At 35.5% G+C, this 19,514-nt stretch overlaps 5 protein-coding genes across 6 annotated transcripts; 2 read left to right on the plus strand and 3 right to left on the minus strand.

Annotated features, from left to right (window-relative positions):
• The first annotated feature begins 1,668 nt into the window (after positions 1-1,668).
• On the plus strand, positions 1,669-5,746 carry LOC105140177 (probable serine/threonine-protein kinase At4g35230). Of its 2 annotated transcripts, none has more exons than XM_011046914.1 (9): positions 1,669-2,187; positions 2,296-2,431; positions 2,933-3,066; positions 3,187-3,292; positions 3,431-3,516; positions 3,790-3,978; positions 4,484-4,651; positions 4,737-4,850; positions 5,228-5,730. In XM_011046914.1, the coding sequence occupies exons 1-9, from the start codon at positions 1,873-1,875 to the stop codon at positions 5,414-5,416; spliced, it is 1,437 nt and encodes a 478-aa protein (XP_011045216.1). In that variant the 5' UTR covers positions 1,669-1,872; the 3' UTR covers positions 5,417-5,730. The 2 variants fall into 2 exon arrangements, with proteins under 2 accessions (XP_011045216.1, XP_011045207.1); XM_011046905.1 differs by having other exon boundaries at positions 1,670-2,187; positions 5,215-5,746.
• Positions 5,747-9,658: 3,912 nt separating this feature from the next.
• LOC105111010 (uncharacterized) lies at positions 9,659-10,522 on the minus strand. Its single transcript, XM_011006239.1, has one exon. The coding sequence runs from the start codon at positions 10,520-10,522 to the stop codon at positions 9,659-9,661; it is 864 nt and encodes a 287-aa protein (XP_011004541.1).
• A 1,035-nt stretch (positions 10,523-11,557) lies between these two features.
• On the minus strand, positions 11,558-12,508 carry LOC105111017 (uncharacterized). The gene is made up of 2 exons (XM_011006252.1): positions 11,708-12,508; positions 11,558-11,566 (listed from the first exon to the last, which is right to left on the minus strand). Exons 1-2 carry the CDS (start codon positions 12,506-12,508, stop codon positions 11,558-11,560), a joined length of 810 nt encoding a protein of 269 aa, XP_011004554.1.
• Positions 12,509-13,344: 836 nt separating this feature from the next.
• On the minus strand, positions 13,345-14,328 carry LOC105140187 (uncharacterized). Its single transcript, XM_011046925.1, has one exon. The coding sequence runs from the start codon at positions 14,248-14,250 to the stop codon at positions 13,363-13,365; it is 888 nt and encodes a 295-aa protein (XP_011045227.1). The 5' UTR covers positions 14,251-14,328; the 3' UTR covers positions 13,345-13,362.
• Positions 14,329-17,041: 2,713 nt separating this feature from the next.
• On the plus strand, positions 17,042-17,946 carry LOC105140195 (uncharacterized). Its single transcript, XM_011046936.1, has one exon. The coding sequence runs from the start codon at positions 17,044-17,046 to the stop codon at positions 17,914-17,916; it is 873 nt and encodes a 290-aa protein (XP_011045238.1). The 5' UTR covers positions 17,042-17,043; the 3' UTR covers positions 17,917-17,946.
• The last annotated feature ends 1,568 nt before the right edge of the window (positions 17,947-19,514 follow it).

Below are 19,514 nucleotides of genomic sequence, written 5' to 3' on the forward strand. Positions count from 1 at the left end.
GAAATAAATATATATAAAAAAAGAAATGAAATAAAACGTTGAGGGGTAAAATTAAAAGGAAAAAAACACCAAGAAAAGAATAAAAAATAACAATTAAAAGAATAAACACCATATTTAATACAAAAACAAAATAAAATCAAATGAACAAAGATAAACTAGAAGAAAAAACCAATCTAAAAAAGAATCCAAAACAAAGAAAGGCCAATAAAAAAAATAAGAAGATCATAATTGATTTTTTTATTAAAATAATACCTTTAATGTTTTTAGTTGAATAAAAAATCAAGTGATTACTTAGAGGAAAATCATGTTAACATAAGTAAATTTTTTTTGCTATTATTTTTTTTTATCAAAATAATATTATTTTTACTTCCTACTCAATAAAAACTCCGACCGACCCTAATAACCTTAAATATTTGACCTAACTAGTGATCCAAGACATGAAAGGGGTTGACTCCCGGGCTAAGTTTTAAAAACATGATAAAAAACACAAAATATAATATAAAAATTCAATGAAATTTATCAGTAAAAAATGAAATTATATATAAAAAAATTAATCAATAAGAGAACTCAAAATACAAGGAATTGCAATCATAAGAATGAAGATCGAATTCAACAAAAAAAAAAAGAATTAAAATAAAATGATTAGAGATTAAATTATAAAATAACACCAATAAAAAAATTAAAAGAAAAATAAATAAAAAAATTAGAATTAATTTTGATAAAAAAACATAAAAAATCAAATATCAAAGAATAAAATTGAAAAAAAAAATGAATCAAATTCAATATATTTAAATGATTGAGGATCACTTTTTAACTTTATAAGGCTAACATATCTTTTAAGGTGAATTGAAAAAAAAAGAAGGAAGAGTAAAAAAAATTATTGTAAAAGCTCTTTTATACCATAAAAACCAATATCAATTAATTCATTTTATGAAAGGTGGCGTGATATTTTGAATATCGCAATGAAAAGCTACCAGCAACCACTACAAGGCACAACACACATTGCTCAAAGGGTGAAGGTGCCTCTCACTTTTTTTTTGAATTATAAAAAAATTAAAATATTTTTGACCTTACATAATAATTTCAAGAAAATTAAAGTAAAAAAACCTAAAATACCCCTTAATCTTAGAAAAAAATTGACTCTAAGGATTATGTGGTAATTAAACTATACAAAAAATATAAAAATTCAAAACATTTCTCAAACATTAGCTGTGTTTTTTTTTAAAGGTATAAGAGTAATTATGTTGTATAATAAATATGTGAAAATATAATTTTACCTTTAAGTATGTGTTTTTTTTTATCATCAAAAAATTTATTAGTTCGTTTTACCATAAATTATACCATGCATAATCTACGGTGAAACACTGAAGAACTTTTTTTTTTTTTTAGATTAATATGGGTGTCCGGGCCAGCTTGCGCGCACCACGACTAATCTCACGGGCCATGAAGTTAACGACCATGTAAGCCTTCAGTGGCCATCATATGAGCAATTAAGGACTCGAACCTGAGACCACAGAAAGAGCAAACCCAACACCAAAAACAATTAAGGACTCGAACCTGAGACCACAGGAAGAGCAAACCCAACACCAAAGAACTTTTAGTTTTATTTGTAATAGTATTCCGTTACTGTTAAAATTATGAAGCCCTTCCCTTTATTACCAAAAAGGAAGAAAGAAAAAGAAAAACATGGCAAAGAATCAAAGAGAGAACACAACAACAAACAACAACTACTTCTTAAAACTATAAAACTCATGTAATAATAATAATAATAATAATTAATTCATCTGTCTTTCTCTCTATCCATAGCCAAAATCAAAATCAAGGAAGAAAGAAACCCATCACCTGTCATCACCAACAACACATAGTACTATCATGGGCTGTTGTTCTTCTTCAATTCTAGCTGAAACTCATCCAGAAAAAGACCACAAAAAAACCCATCAACAACAACATCCTCTTAATCCATCAGGCTCAATTGTACTTGACCCTGCAACAGGAATCCCTTCCTTCTGTGAATTCTCTTTCCCTGACCTCAGAACAGCTACCAATAACTTCAGTCCTGGTAATATAGTCTCTGAAAGTGGTGAAAAAGCACCTAATCTTGTCTACAAAGGCAGACTTCAAAACCGGAGGTGGATCGCTGTTAAAAAGTTTACTAAGATGGCTTGGCCAGATCCTAAACAGCTTGCGGTATCCATAAAGTTTCTTGCTTTGAGTTTTGAGCTTATCAAGTTCGTTTCTTTATATGGTTTCCTGATTTTTTGATGGCTTTTGTGAATTGGGTTGTTGTCGTTATAGGAGGAGGCATGGGGGGGGGGGAAGTTGAGGCATAAAAAGCTGGCTAATTTGATAGGATATTGCTGTGATGGAGATGAGAGGCTGCTTGTTGCTGAGTACATGCCTAATGATACCCTAGCTAAGCATTTATTCCATTGTATGTGTTTGCGTGTGTATGCTTTTCTTGAATCTTTTGTTTGGTTTGACTACTTTTCCTCCACTATTGATTTCTTGTTATAGTCTTATTGTGTTGAACTTGAAGTATAATTATGATTGGCATTATTTATCCATGAATGACATGATTGTTTGATTGACGGCGAGGAATAAATTTCTCTCCCTGTTGCTATATTTCTAGTTTGTTGAAATCTTGAATTGTTGTTCAAGGTTCAAGTAATGTATTCAATAATGCCAATTCCGCTCCTAATCAATGCATTATTGAATTTACTCACATCAAGTAGCAGTTAGAAAATGTTTTTCCATGTGTTATGACAGTGTTGGGGTTGGTCCTTTCCTTTTTATTGCAGAATTGATTTGGTTTCAGTTAGAAAATGTTTTCCATGTGTTATGACATTTTTGTGGTTGGTCCTTGATTTAGTTGATATGAGGTTTATGCTGAGATATCAAAGTCTAAACTTGAGTCTTCTTTCATTCTTCACAGGGGAAAATCAAACCATTGAATGGGCAATGCGTTTAAGAGTAGCCCTCTACATTGCTGAAGCCTTAGATTATTGTAGTTCCGAGGGTCGTCCACTATACCATGACTTGAATGCCTATAGGGTTCTCTTTGATGAGGTATTCCTTCTCAGTTTCTAAGAACTCATCACACAGTATCATGGTTCTTTTATGTTCATAAATACCATGCATTTATTGCCATCTAGGGTGCTTATAAATCCTCTTTAATGGACCTTATAGGATGGTGATCCACGCCTTTCATGTTTTGGCTTGATGAAAAATAGTAGAGATGGGAAAAGTTATAGTACAAATCTTGCTTACACCCCTCCAGAGTATCTAAGAAATGGTAATTACTGTCAGATTTTTATGCTGGCAAGCTTGTTATGTGTTATGATATTTTTCATCTCTTCAAATTGAATGGCTGTATTTTGTCCATGCATTTGGCTTAATGCTTCTTGTTTTTGCCTTAACTTGAATTTTGTAGGAAGGGTCACGCCTGAAAGTGTTATTTACAGCTTTGGTACTGTCCTTCTGGATTTGCTAAGTGGAAAGCATATACCTCCAAGTCATGTAAGTGACCTGCGCTCATAGCAGATTGCATTGTGATTCAATCTTGTTCGGTTCTATTAATCAAAAAGCATATGTTAATGTTGTTATGCCTTTCAGCAAAAGCATCGGCCATCACCAAAATTAATTTTTTTTGTTTTAGTATGATCAAAAGTTCATCTTGGTTTTGCTGGTTGCTATACATGGATCACATAGATATAATGTTGAAATTTCTTCAAGTTTTGCTGATTTTTATAAGATGCATCATTGGGTATTAATTTAATGTTTGCACTGCAGGCAATTGATATGATAAGGGGAAAAAACATCACTCTCTTGATGGATTCACATCTGGAAGGAAACTTTTCTACAGAAGAAGCAACTGTGGTTGTTGGGCTTGCCTCTCAATGTTTGCAATATGAACCTAGGGAACGGCCTAGTACAAAGGACCTTGTTACAACACTAGCTCCACTGCAAACGAAACCTGATGTAAGGAAATTCAATCGATGTCATCTATTTTGGTTTTTCAATTATCAATTTAAGCTATCCTTCCTTTAAAGAGATTGAAACATTTTGGACCTGTCACTGGATGTGTTTGGAAGATATTTTGCTTTCTTATTTGGCATTGGTGAAAACCTTGGTCTGGAAATAACATGTATTTACAAACACTTTCAATGCGGTGCCAGAATACTTTTGGATTTTCTTTAGGTTATTTACTCTGTCAATTTAACAAATGTCTTGGATGTCTCAAGCTTCAAATCACAACTCAAAGACTTTGAACTATCTTACACCAATGAGTAAATAACATTCTGATAAAAAGACACTATATTTTTCTGTAAAAAGATTTACAGATAGAATTAAGTACCTTGATGCCCATTCCTTTTTTTTCCTTTTATATGGGATCATCTCCACACATTAGTCATGTTGTTCAAAGAAGATCAAAGCAGCATCATTTTGTGTTGAGAAACTAATAATCGTAGCTCTGGGCTTTCAGGTTCCATCATATGTAATGCTCGGAATATCAAAGCAAGAGGAAGCCCCAGCAACTCCTCAGCGCCCCCTCTCCCCAATGGGGGAGGCCTGTTCACGGATGGACCTAACAGCAATTCATCAGATCTTGGTTATGACACACTACAAAGATGATGAGGGAACAAATAATGAGGTAATTGTTTTAGAAAAGAAAATCTTGTCTATTTATATTGTTGAATTTTATGCTGATAGGTTTTGTGAAACATGGTCTGGTTCAGTTATCGTTCCAAGAGTGGACGCAGCAGATGAGAGATATGCTGGAATCGAGGAAGCGAGGGGACTTTGCATTCCGTGACAAAGATTTTAAGACTGCAATCGACTGTTATTCTCAGGTATGTTTTTGAAAGGTACTTGGTTATTTGTTGGACCTTTCAGCCAGTTGGTTATTGTCAGGATGGCTTCATACCCAAACCAGTAACGCATGTTTGAAGCTTGCCTTTTCATTTTATATTCCACATCTTCATTGATTAGATATTTGTTCACTGAGACATGTATTTCAGGCACTTTGTTTTCATTTTTGTCAATGAGTTACAGAGCATATCAGTTTTCTCAGCAAATGATGTTCTATTATTTAGTTTCATGCAGTGCACAGAACAGCTCCACTTTTCTCTATGTGCTAACAGGCACAAGCATTAGCAAGACATAAGATTTTTGAAACATATGTTCTCATAACCTTTAGCTTTGTTTTTGATGCAGTTCATTGATGTAGGAACCATGGTTTCCCCAACTGTTTTTGCTCGGCGCAGTCTTTGTTTTCTTTTGTGTGATCAACCAGATGCTGCTCTTCGAGATGCAATGCAAGCACAGTGTGTTTATCCAGATTGGCCAACAGCCTTCTACATGCAGTCAGTTGCCCTTGCTAAACTTGACATGCACAATGACGCTGCTGATATGTTGAATGAAGCTGCTGCATTAGAAGAAAAGAAGCAAAGAGGTGGAAAAGGATCATGAGAATAAGATATATAATAATAATAGTAGTAGTAGTAATAATAATAATAATAAAATATCCACACACCACCACCACTGTCATCGAGGCTACCCCAAGTTTGTGTAAAATTTGAGCTGTGAATTGAATTTGTTTTCATCAATGTAATGTAGAGAAGAAAAGAAAAAAACACTTGCTCATTAATGCATGTATAATTTTTCCCGTTCTACTGGGATTCTGAAGATCTGATTTGTTCTTTGATGGAGCTTTTGTTGCAAGTTTTTCAATGAGCCTGGTTTTGGAAATATGTTATGTGGAGACGACCTTCGGGTTGGTTTCTGCTTTACTTGTATTTATGAGCTTGATCCTTAGTAGTTGAATTGTTTTGGATATCTTGATTAACCCCAAATCAAAGAATCTGTTAAGTTCAAGTCTATTAGATTTAGGCTAAGGTAAGATTATAGCTGTGGATAATGAAGCTGCCAGGGAAGAAAATGAGAAATGTAATCTTGTGGTCTTTGTCGGCCGCTGAACTCAAGTGCAACCCAATCGCATTTCACTAAATCTGCTACTTCTGCCCTCCTGTTTTCATGTAATTTGGACTAATCTGCTCTAAGTCGTAGCTGCCTCTTAAACCCAAAATTATTACAATATTGGCCTTCCTTGCACACCAGCATAATGTTGCTCTTTTCCCTGGACTGAAGTACCGGATCCATGAAATGATTTATCGTGAAATATGAAGTTGTCTGAAGAAAGATATTATTTATTATTATTATTATTAGTTAAACTTGGTCTGTGTGGACTAAATTGATAACATTATATGGATTCATCGCATTGCATCATAAGCAGCAGCACATGGTTTGAAGAAAGCATGGGTGGTGGGCATCGGGTTTTTTTAACAAGTGAATCAATTCATTAGCAAAGTATGATTTGCAATGATTTTATAGTTATTTGACTGAAAATATTGAGAAAGGAGGCTCTTGTTTTGATCATGCGCCTAGAAAAGCCTTCAATGCCCTCTTCAAGATCTACTCATAGTTGATGATGATGCTGAGGGGGCATGTGAATCTCTTACTCTGCCAATGCACTCATCACAAGGTGAGATGATGGGTGAGGTGTCACAACTCGATTCTTGAATTCATGAACAGCAATACAAACGTTGCACCTTAACATGTTTTATTTGCGATATAACTCACAACTTACGTATTTAATTTCATAAAAATCATAAAATAGCATAGCATAAAATAAAATATTCAAAACTAAAGAATTTAATAAATAAATTAAAATTTGATTCTTTCATAAATAATCCAAAACGAATTCAAAACATAATTAAAATCATTATACGGAGTATCTATTAATAATAAATAAAAAATAAACTAATATATTGAAAAACAAACGAGGTATATTGACTGAAAAACTAAAAAGAATATAACCAAAAGTTAATACATGCTAATATATATTGTAAGATAAGTGAATGAAGTTATATAAATTAAATATCAAAAGAAATAAGTATATCAGATGTATATATCAAATGGTGTACAAAAGAAGTACGCATATCGTAATTCCATATCATATTACTTAGGGCTATTGCTTGTTGCTTCAGTGGTAGCAAGAATAACTAGTTGACACAATCATGCAAATCCTGAAGGCTGCTTGGTTTTCTACCCAAGGATGATAAGGTAGAGGCTGTTGAATCCTATAATAGATCGTGCAGAACAACAGGTAAGGAAGGACAACTTGTATAGAAGATAATATTTTATTGATTGCATAACTCCCTGAAATAGAGTTTTTAAAACAAACAAATCTGCTGATCACACAACAAACTTCCAATAACAAAACAAAATAAAAACAAAATTTATTCTCAAAAACTTGGTCTTCAAGTATAAATCTTTTCCTCAGCAACCCTTCTGATCTTTTGCAGTTTTTAAAGCATTCTTTCAACAGAGGCACCTTCAGAAGCCCTTGATCTGCATAAATGCTGATCAAGCTGAGTGATGATTGAGGCATAAATGCTCATCAAGCTGAGTGATGATTGGGTTTAATCTAGAGGGAAAACTGTTAGAGCCAGCATGGATGCCGGTTTTTGTGGTTAGAAGATGAAGCCTTTTTTCTTTCTCAAAGGGGAGATTAAAGAAGGTGAATATGAAATATCGTCTTGTTATTTGCCTTTCTTGTGTTATCATTGCCTAAATATACACCGCGGAGTTAGGGAGACACGAGGAATCTCTTCTACACGATTTCGATTTGGATAAAAAATTCATATCAGTTATGTTTGCCAATGCCTCCTCCCTCACCACATCTCCAACTCACAAGACAACTACCATAGCCCATTGACAGAAGATAAGGTATAGTTCTGACCTAATTATCGCGCACATGAATGGCTTTGACACCAATTTTCTAGATACAGGTGGCCTGGCAACGTCCATTTTTCAGGCATGCCTGCACGAGAGAACTGTTTGAAAATCAAATTGGTCATATAAAAATTCATGTAAACATGCAAGTCCTTTATAAAATTCTTAAGTCACAGGTCTGGTTGTTGCTCAACAGCCAGGCAAGATCCGCATACATGATTTGGTGATGCCTCTCTGCTATATTAGAATTTAAATATTACTGCGAGGCCAGCAATTACCTTTGTTGGTTTTTTGAACTAGGAAGACAGAAACTAGAGAGAAAAGTTGAGTGAAATTTTCCAGCCTTTCATATCTGTTCTACCACTTGTAGGTTACATAACTGATAATACATAGAGAAAGCTAGGAAGAGACAGTTCTACACATGGACGTCAATACCTGACGCAGCTGAACCTAATCATATTAGGATTAGAACAAAGAAGACATAATTTCTGAAAATGATCTAAAGCAAGAACCCTAACCGTGTTTTATTACTAAATAATTTATTCTCTGATTGTTTGCCTCTCCAAAAAGATTTACAAGAAATTAATGACCATACAAAGAAGAAAAATTAAAAATCTAAATAGATAGGAGAAATAAAAACAAAATTAAGGTTAGAAATCCAAAATTAAATAGAAAAATAATAAAACTGAATCAAACAGTATCTTCTAACCCTTTTACAAGGCCTTCCCCATGTCATCCATTGAAGTGGGCTGCCCCCCTATAGAACGCAGCTAATAGAATTTCCTGTCAAAATTTGAGGGTAATCAAATAGTTAAATAAAAAATTATAATTTTTTTTTTAGATATATTATTTGGTATGATTAGATCTCTTCTTGAACTTAAGATATGATCCACTTATCTTTGCTATTATAACAGATCCATATACAAATGTTCAGATCCCCTGCATCGATTCCAAATCTGACAGACTTTTAGCTTTTATTTAGCAGCTTGTGCAAAACCATCTCCTGCAATCTCAAACCATACTCCATACACATCAGGTTTTATATCAGATTAGGTCCCAAAATATCAGTGCATACTACTTGCATACATACAGTCCACATACTAAACATAAACTGTAGAATATTTAGAAAAAGCTTTCATTATTCTGACAATCTATTGTCAAAGATTTTATCTGCTGAGACAATACAGTCTTGACAGTAACCATACTGACGTAAATTTCAAGAAAACTTAGCAGTGCAGCATTCATAATTGGCCTAATATTTCAGAACTCTTAAGAGTACTTCCAAGTTGCAATAGAAAAGTTCACTAATTTATTTTCCCAAAACGCAAGTGCAATTAGCTTGTCCCAGGCATTAAGAAATTGAATCCAAATATTTTGCATTCAATTGTTTTGGGAATTTTGCATTGAAAATATCTTTTTAATTGAAAATTATTATTTTTTTTCATATTGAACTAAAGATAGGAAGATAGTTGAGACAGAGTAGACATGTCTCATTGTCATTTCTGTTTTAAAGAACAAAAAAATCATTTCAAAACTGTCTTATAAATATATTTATTTTATATCTCTGTTTTTATTTTTTTAATTAAACATGTTTATGGGTTTTTTTTTATAGTTTTTCCTTGTATTCTAAAATCCTAATTAAACACAAATTAGAGTAATGAATAATTTTTAAGTGAGTGCAAATTAAATGTAATGAATAATTTTTGGCTTAAAAAATGGATGTCCTAAAACCATAATAGAAAGAACCTCATAAGGAGCATATATATATAGTTTCATAAAAAGTATGTGAATTATATATATAAAAATATTTACAAGTATATTTCATCCATTGACAAAGTATGATTTTGGCTGATTTTGCAGGCCACTAACTGAAAATATTGAGAAAGGAGGCTCTAGTTTTGATCATGCGCCTAAAGATGCCATCAATTCCATCTTTAAGATCTTCAATGCACAACTCCAAATTGTTTAGCTTCTTTTGCACATCCATCATCTTATCTGTTTTGCAGCTGATAAGAGATTGTAAAGCAGAATCAGCCATTGCAAATCCAATCTCATTTGTTTCTTCTTCCTCACATGCTATTCTGTGGTGTTTCATCAGCTTGGAAACCAATGACCAGCCGCTTTTCTTTGCATGTGACTTTGGTTCGGAAATGAATGAGAGTAATGATTCGAACACGGCAAGACTGATGGACTCAACCTCTCTTAACATGATAATCTCAGGGTACTCTTCATTAGAGAAGGTGCGCCTGTTTTCCATGCCCTTCAAGCTCCTCAAGGCCTTTTTTATTGACTTCTTTAGTACTTTCCTGGATGCCATGTATTTCCTGATCTCGCTGTCAACGCCTCCTTGTCTTCTGCGAATAACAGATTGAAGCTCACGAATGAATTCTTTTGATTGCAACAGTGCATCCTGGGTAGAGTTGCACGTATCCAAGAGCCTGAGAGATCCCTCTAGGAGCTCATCGACACATTTCTGATTGCGTTGTTGTGCCAAGCCTTGTTGGGTAAGTGGCAGTTGTAGGAAATTATCAACAGAATCATACAAATCCTGAAGGCTACTTAGTTTGTGTCCTATTGATGATGATGAAGATGATTTAGAGGTGTCCTGTGAATCTCTTACTCTGCAAATATTCTCATCAAATTCCGAAATGATTGGATGTGGTCTAGAGGGTAGACTGTTGGATCGAGCATGGAAGCTAGTTTTCTGACGGATAGGGAAGGCAGCCATTTTTATTTCTTTCTTGTGGAAAAGAAGTTTTGATGGCTGAAAATATTGATTCAATTCTTTGTGCTTTCCATCTGTTGACATCTACTGAATATATATTGGGGTGAGGGAGACACGAGGAATCTCATCCTCTTCAACTATTAAAGGCGGTAACATGTTTCAGAAAATCGCAGCCCTGATGTCTACGCATTGTCTCTTGCTCAATAATTCAGCAACTCTCTTGAATTGAATACTAGCATTTCATCTGCAACACATGAGTGGTCATTTATTAATTCATACAATGCTAAGTCCTGAAATCTCTATTGGGATAAAGGAAGACAAGATCCGCAACTTTGGCTTCAGTATCTCTAGCCAATTTGTAGCATAACGATAAGAACTCGGGGTAGCCGCTGAATAACATCGCTGGATGATTCCACTTTCCCCCTAGACGAAAGACAGCCATCTAATTTTTCATTGCTTTCAATATGCTGAAATTTGAGTCTAACATGAGAGTTCCATTAAATGTCATTTGGTGCTGAATGATTAAGATTAAACAATATTTATGAGCTAAGAGAGCAAAATTTGAGGTTAGATTAACAGACTTATTTACGAGTCTACCATGTTAATTTTGCTGTATTAATCTTTTACGAGACCCTGTCATCTTTCAGCACCCTTATGTTCTTAAAATATTTAATTAATTAGAATTTACATCTGTTTTTGTCCCTTGCCATCAGCATAGAGGCAATCCTATTGAAAATTGCACTTTCATTCAACTTCTACAAAAAGAGGCCGTGGTAAATGCAAGAAAAGGTTGTCAGAATAATGAGATTTTTTTCTAAATACTCTGCAATATATGTTTATTATGTGGACCGTTGTGTGCATGCAGGTACTATGTACTGATATTTTGGGACCTAATCTGATATATATGGAGTATGGTCTGAAATTGCAGGAGATATGATTTTGCGCAAGCTGCTAAGTAAAGGCTAGAAGTCCGTCAGATTAGGTATCGACTTCCATGTGTAGAACTGTCTCTTCCTAGCTTTCTCTATGGATTATCAGTTATGTAACCTGCAAGTGGTAGAACAGATATGAAAGACTAGAAAATTTCACTCAACTTTTCTCTATACTTTGTCTTTCTTGTTCAAAAAACCAACAAAGATAAAAAAAAAAAAAAAAAAAAAAGGGAAGAAAAAGAAATATAGAATCTGCTTCAATATCTTGAATGCACAATTCTAAGTTCTCGAGTTGAGTTTGAACACCCTTGATGTTATCAGACTTGCTTGTGTTCTGATCTACCAAGGCTAATAATGCCGCATCTGCTTTAGCGAACTCATTTATATCAGCTTCTTGATCTGCAGCTGCTACTTTTTTATGGTGCACCAGCTTGGAGACTAATGACCAACCAGTAGTCCTTGCCTCTGGTCCAGAGATGAAGGAGAGAAGGGAATCAAACGCTTTGAGAGAAACTACTTCAACCTCTTTCAACATGTTAAACATGATTGTAGTTTCACGGTCACCATCAAAGGCGGTGAAGGTGCAGTTTTTTTTAATAACCTTCAAGGCCTTGTGAATTGCCCTTTTCACTACCTTCCTAGAGGTTAAATATTTCTTAACCTCACTTGTAAGACTAGTTTCAACATAACCTCTCCTGCGCAAAATCGATTGAAGTTCATGTACGCTTTCTTTTGTTTGCAACAAGGCATCTTTTGCAGTATTACACAAATCCAGGACCTGAAGAGATCCATCTAATAGCTCTTCAATCAATTTACCATTATTCTCTTGGGCTATTGCTTGTTGGTTCAGCGGTAGAAAAAGTAACTTGTGGACACAATCATGCAAATCCTGGAGGCTGCTTAGTTTGCCACCCAAGGATGATGAGGTACAGGCACCTTCAGAAGCCCTCGATCTGCATAAATGCTCATCAAGCTGAGTGATGAATGGGTTTAATCTAGAGGGAAAGCTGTTAGAACGAGCATGGAAACCGGTTTTTTGGTTAGAAGATGAAGCCATTTTTCTGTCTCAAAGAGTAGAGACTAAAGCTGGTGAATGCGAATTATCAATCCTTGAATCTTCCTTTCTTACGTTGCAATTTCCAAAAATATATATCAAGAGGTGAGGCAGACAAGAGGAATCTCAATAACATGATTCTGTTTTGGATATTCATTTATTATCAGCTATGTTTGTCAATGTCTCATCCCCAGCCACATCTCCAACTCATTAGGCAACAACTATTGCTAATCTAATTATCACACACGAATGGCGTTGACAGCAATTTTCTAGATAGAATTGGCCTGGAAATGTCCATATTTCAAGACATTTCTGCACCAGGGGACTAATTGTTCTATCTGCTTTCGACCACAGGGTTATATCATAAATCCTGATAACATGCAAATTGTTAATAAATTTTTTAAATGATAAACCTGATTGTTGCTCAACAAGCAGGCAAGATCCGCATACTTGATTTATCAGCCTTCGCGCGGTGTTTGACTTTAGAAATTAATGTGAGGCCTGTGAGAGAACGTGGTGGACGGTTCGAATGTCTCTGTGCAGCTTAGAGCATGATAAATAACCTTGCGAATAGAAGTGTATGAATTTAAAGTTTAAGTACAGAAAATATTTTCCGTTCTGAGATTACAACCACAAGATAACTTTTGGAAGAAGAGAATGATTTCTTTGTGATTCTGGACGTGATAGACATTGGAACTGTAAATTGGCGATCATTCTATATTATTTTCACTTTAAAAAAAAATTAAATAAAAAAAAATTAGGGGAAAGGCATAAGCAAATTAAGAAAAGAGACAAGATTTGCTGAAAAGTTCATGTATATTTGTCTATATTTCATTCATGTACAAAGATATTTACATCTAGTTTACAAAGGAGTTGAGAAGAGAGACTCTAGTTTTGATCAAACGCCTGTAAAGGTTTTCGAGTCCTTCTTCAAGTTCTTGATTGCACAAATCGAAATCTTTGAGCTGCTGCTGCACATTCTCAAGAGACCCTGTGTTGTAAGATTTGCTGGTCTTCTGATAAATGAGAGAGTGCAATGCAGAGTCCAGTTTTTCAAATTCATTCACTTCTGTTTCCTCTGCCTCACAAGCTATTCTTTTGTGATGCATTAGCTTGGACACCAAGGACCATCCACTTAGCTTTGATTGTGCTTTTTCCCCTCCTGAGATGAGAGTCATGAGAGATTCAAGCACAGTGAGAGTGACTGCTTCCACCTCTTTTAGCATACTAACTACAGCTACAGCTTCATTGTCTTTGTTGAAGGGAGAGAGTGAGGATTTATTATCCAAATATTTCAAACCCCTCAAGGCCTTGTGGATTGTATTTTTCACCACTTTCCTAGAGGTCAAGTATTTCTTAATCTCACTTGAGACTCCAATTTCATTTCCCCTTCTTCTCCTCATGATTGATTGAAGTTCCTGAGCACATTCCTTTGTTTGCAACAAGGCATCTGTAGCCACGCTACAGACATCCAAGACTCTAAGGGATCCGTCCAATACGTCATCGACCCATTTCTCATTCTGTTCTTGGGCTAAAGATTTTTGAGTGAGGGGAAGCAGAATCAACTTATCAACACAATCATGCAAATCTTGAAGGCAACTTAGTTTGTGGCATATAGATGATGTTGAAGAAGAGGAGGATATTACTTGAGAAGCATTCAATCTGCTGAAATGCTCATCGATTTGTGAAGATAGAGGATGTGGCCTAGAAGGCAAGCTGTTAGAGCGAGCATGGTGGAGAGCCATTTGTTTTCTTTAGAAAAGAGAAGGCCAAGAAGTTGAATTGCTATCCTTGCTCATATCAGCTTGAATATATATTCCAAGGCGAGGGAGACATGACGAATCTCGAAAGCTTCGTATAATGAACCAGTAGTCATGTGATTCAGATTCAGATCTAACACCATCAGCAATGTTTATGCAATGTCTCCCTCCAGCCTGATCACCAACTCATAATACACATTTGGTAATGATTTTTATACAATCTGAAACACACGAATGGTTTCGACTTCAATTTCTATAATACAACCGCACGTAAACAGGAACTTATTTTAAGTGACTGCATTAATTATGATCTTAACAGCTAATTTTAATTTATCGTAGAAGAGATCCGTAATCGCCATCAAGGCCATGTTTTATATCGCTGCCTCCTCCCCACCATCTCTCCAACTCATTGTGCCGAATATTTTAACTCAAATATCACACAATTTCATTGGCATTAGTGGTAATGTTGTATGATATAAGGAACTTCCATCTAAAATATGAAGACACACGAGTGGGCTTCGCATGTCAATTAACGATAACATGGTCTTGATTTATGTTCAAGTGGTATCCCGGCAATATTCAGGCAATGTCTTGTCTCGTCCCCACCAGCTCCAACTCATGAATTGAACATTTACAGATGAATGATGCACGACTGGATTTGAAATTTCCAATATGTATGACAAGAGTGTACAATTGAGACACCCGTATGGTGACAAGTCATGTCTTCCAATTATGGTTAGCAGTACTTGGTGTATTGTTTATACTCAGAACAGTCGTAGGATTAATGAGCTCCATCCGCTCTAAAACTTGCTTAATTTACAGAAGAATACAGAATATTCATTGTTAGATAAACAAGTTAATGATATACCGAGGAGCTAAACGAGTGTATGTCCTGTAATTAAGAAATCTGAAGGGGTGTCCAATCAAAGAATGTGGAGTGCAGGAGAAGATGCAAAAAGAATTTGACTTTCTTCTGAATGAATAGATGATCAATCGATTCCATCAGGGGCATTATCTGATTTCCTCAAAAACGAGTTCCTATAATCATACTTGAAAATCATCAACATTTTGAGCATTCCTAGCTCACATCAATGCCGAAGGAGATTCCTTCCTACATCGTCCATGCTTCCATATGATCTGGGTCATACAATAGCAACCAAGCCACGCACCCATTGCTAGCGATGATAATCTCATTTTAGCTGTCCAATATCATCTGATCTAGTTGGATTGAATTCTAATTCAATTCAGTTTGTTTCAATTCCTCAGTGCGACGAGCATGTGTCTAGATTGTCGTTTTTTTTTTTTTTTTTTGTCAGAGTTTATATAGTTACTGTAGTAGCTAAAGTGTCAGGTGTCACGATCTTCAATTGATTTGGCAGCTGGCTCTGTTCCAAGTTATGCTCTGCTAAAGTCAAATCACCACTCACCAGCTTGTGCTTGTGTCTCTGATCCAATACTGCAGCAGGGACAGTCGGACCATATCCAGCACATTTACTTACTGGCCTCATGGTAAAATCTCTACAACTTGGACGTTTACATGGATTTTTTTATATGACTATTTGATCTGCCAACAAATGAAACAAATAGTCCTCTTGCAGACACGCAGCAAAAGATGGTCATTGCCCAGCCACTTAAATTAAGGGAATTGGTGTCAGTGCCACTCGTGTGCGATAATTAGGCTAGTGCTTTACATTGTCTTTTCTGTTGGTTGTCTTATGAGTGGGAGCACTGCGAAAGGAAACATTGACAAACATAGCAGATATGATTTTTTGAAGAAAATCGAAATCATGTTAATGAGATTCCTCGTCTTTGGCACCCCATGATGTATATTTAGGCAGCCAACACACGAAAGGCAAATCAAAAGATGCCTTGTTGCAAACAAAATAACGCTTACAAGAACTTGGATCGAGAGGTTATGGTGAAATTGGTCTTACAAGTGAGGTTAAGAACTATTTAACCTCTAGGAAGGCTGAAGAAGGCAATTTACAAGGCCTTGGAGGATATAAAAAATAAATGCACCTTCTCTATCTCTAATAGAGATAATGAAACTACAACCATGCTTTGCATTCTAAAAGAGGTTGAAGCAATCTCTTTCAATGTGTTGGAATCCTTGATCAGCTTCTCTGGACCAAGGATAAGGACTCCTGGTTGGGCATTAGTCTCCAAGCTGGTGCACCAGAATCTTTAAACGGAAAATATCTCTGATCAATCTGAACTTAAATTTTAAATTCCATGTCTAGGCTGCACAAAGACAGTAGAACCGTCCAGCAAATTTACTTACCCGCCTCAGTGATTTCTAAACTCTAACTTAGTGCGAAGGCTGATAAATCAAGTGTACATATTTTACCTGCTTGTTGAGCAACAATCAGGCCTGTCATTTAAGAATTTTATAAACAACTTGCACGTTTACATGAATTTTTCTGCAACCATTTGATCGCAAGCAGAACAAGTAGTCCCCTCGTGCAGAGATTTGTCTTGAAAACATGGACATTTCCAGGCCAATTCTATCTAGAAAATTGCTGTCAACGCCATTCGTGTGTGATAATTAGATTAGCAATAGTTGTTGCCTAATGAGTTGGAGATGTGGCTGGGGATGAGACATTGACAAACATAGCTGATAATAAATGAATATCCAAAACAGAATCATATTATTGAGATTCCTCTTGTCTGCCTCACCTCTTGATATATATTTTTGGCAATTGCAACGTAAGAAAGGAAAATTCAAGGGTTGATAATTCGCATTCACCAGCTTTAGTCTCTACTCTTTGAGAAAGAAAAATGGCTTCATCTTCTAACCAAAAACCCGGCTTCCATGCTCGTTCTAACAGCTTTCCCTCTAGATTAAACCCAGTCATCACTCAGCTTGATGAGCATTTATGCAGATCGAGGGCTTCTGAAGGTGCCTGTACCTCATCATTCTTGGGTGGCAAACTAAGCAGCCTCCAGGATTTGCATGATTGTGTCCACAAGTTACTTTTTCTACCGCTGAACCAACAAGCAATAGCCCAAGAGAATAATGGTAAATTGATTGAAGAGCTATTAGATGGATCTCTTCAGGTCCTGGATTTGTGTAATACTGCAAAAGATGCCTTGTTGCAAACAAAAGAAAGCGTACATGAACTTCAATCGATTTTGCGCAGGAGAGGTTATGTTGAAACTAGTCTTACAAGTGAGGTTAAGAAATATTTAACCTCTAGGAAGGTAGTGAAAAGGGCAATTCACAAGGCCTTGAAGGTTATTAAAAAAAACTGCACCTTCACCGCCTTTGATGGTGACCGTGAAACTACAATCATGTTTAACATGTTGAAAGAGGTTGAAGTAGTTTCTCTCAAAGCGTTTGATTCCCTTCTCTCCTTCATCTCTGGACCAGAGGCAAGGACTACTGGTTGGTCATTAGTCTCCAAGCTGGTGCACCATAAAAAAGTAGCAGCTGCAGATCAAGAAGCTGATATAAATGAGTTCGCTAAAGCAGATGCGGCATTATTAGCCTTGGTAGATCAGAAAACAAGCAAGTCTGATAACATCAAGGGTGTTCAAACTCAACTCGAGAACTTAGAATTGTGCATTCAAGATATTGAAGAAGGTCTTGAATACCTTTCCAGGAATCTGATCAAAACTAGAGTCTCTTTTCTAAACATCCTAAACCAATAACCGGAACAATCTTGATATAGTCATACTTGTACATTGTAGAATTACACTTGTATTATTCCATAGATAATGAAATGATCATATACTCAGTTGCTCAAATTGTGTCCCGGTGTGTTCTATATATATATATATATATATTATCTTTATTGGTTTTTTGAACAAGAAAGACAGAAAGTAAAGAGAAAAGTTGAGTGAAATTTTCTAGTCCTTCATATCTGTTCTACCACTTGCAGGTTACATAACTGATAATACATAGAGAAAGCTAGGAAGAGACAGTTCTACACATGGAAGTCGATACCTAATCTGACGGACTTCTAGCCTTTACTTAGCAGCTTGCGCAAAATCATATCTCCTGCAATTTCAGACCATACTCCAGACATATCAGATTAGGTCCCAATATATCAGTACATAGTACCTGCATGCACACAACAGTCCACATAATAAACATATATTGCAGAGTATTTAGAAAAAAATCTCATTATTCTGACAACCTTTTCTTGCATTTACCACGGCCTCTTTTTGTAGAAGTTGAATGAAAGTGCAATTTTCAATAGGATTGCCTCTATGCTGATGGCAAGGGACAAAAACAGATGTAAATTCTAATTAATTAAATATTTTAAGAACATAAGGGTGCTGAAAGATGACAGGGTCTGGTCAAGATTAATACAGCAAAATTAACATGGTAGACTCGTAAATAAGTCGGTTCTTCTAACATCAAATCTTGCTCTCTTAGCTCATAAATATTGTTTATTCTTAATCATTAAGCATCAAATGAGATTTAATGGAACTCACATGTTGACTCAAATTTCTGCATATCGAAAGCAATGAAAAATTAGATGGTTGTCTTTTGGTTAGGGGGGAAGTGGAATCATCCAGCAAAGTTATCCAGTCATTACCCGCAGCTCTTATCGTTACGCTACAACCTGGCTAGACACACTGAAGCCACTGATGTGGATCTTGTCTTCGTGTTCACCGACAGAGATTTCAGTACCTAGCATTGTATGCATTGATAAATGACCACTCGTGTGTTGCAGATGAAATGCTAGTCTGATTAAAAATAAATGCACCTTCTCTATCTCTAATGGAGATCACGACTCAAGTTCCAGGACATTGAAATTAGATGGCTCTCTTTTGGTTGGGGGGGAGTGGAATCATCCAGCGAAGTTATTCAGCGGCTACCCGCAGCTCTTACCGTTACGCTACAATTTGGCAAGAGATACTGAAGCCAACGTTGCGGATCTTGTCTTCCTGTTTCCCAACAGAGATTTCGGGACTTGGTATTGTATGCATTAATATTGAATCGGATCAAATCCTATTTGCATATCACTTAAAACCCATTTCGACCCTTTTCTTTTTCAAAATCATTTTAACTTTTTTTTAAATAATACCATTTGTAATTCATTTTATTTAACATTTTTAATTCAGTAACCCAAATTCGAGTCCAAGCTAGTCATGTGTTATGTTAGGTGTTGAACGTGTTTAGTATTATGGTAATAATTGTTTTTAAAATAATGTGTTATGTTAGGTGTTGAACGTGTTTAGCATTATGGTAATAATTGTTTTTAAAATAATTTTTATTTAAATAATATTTTTTTTATTTT

Source organism: Populus euphratica, unplaced genomic scaffold (assembly GCF_000495115.2).
Source record: "Populus euphratica unplaced genomic scaffold, PopEup_1.0 scaffold3.1, whole genome shotgun sequence".
NCBI lineage: Eukaryota > Viridiplantae > Streptophyta > Magnoliopsida > Malpighiales > Salicaceae > Populus > Populus euphratica.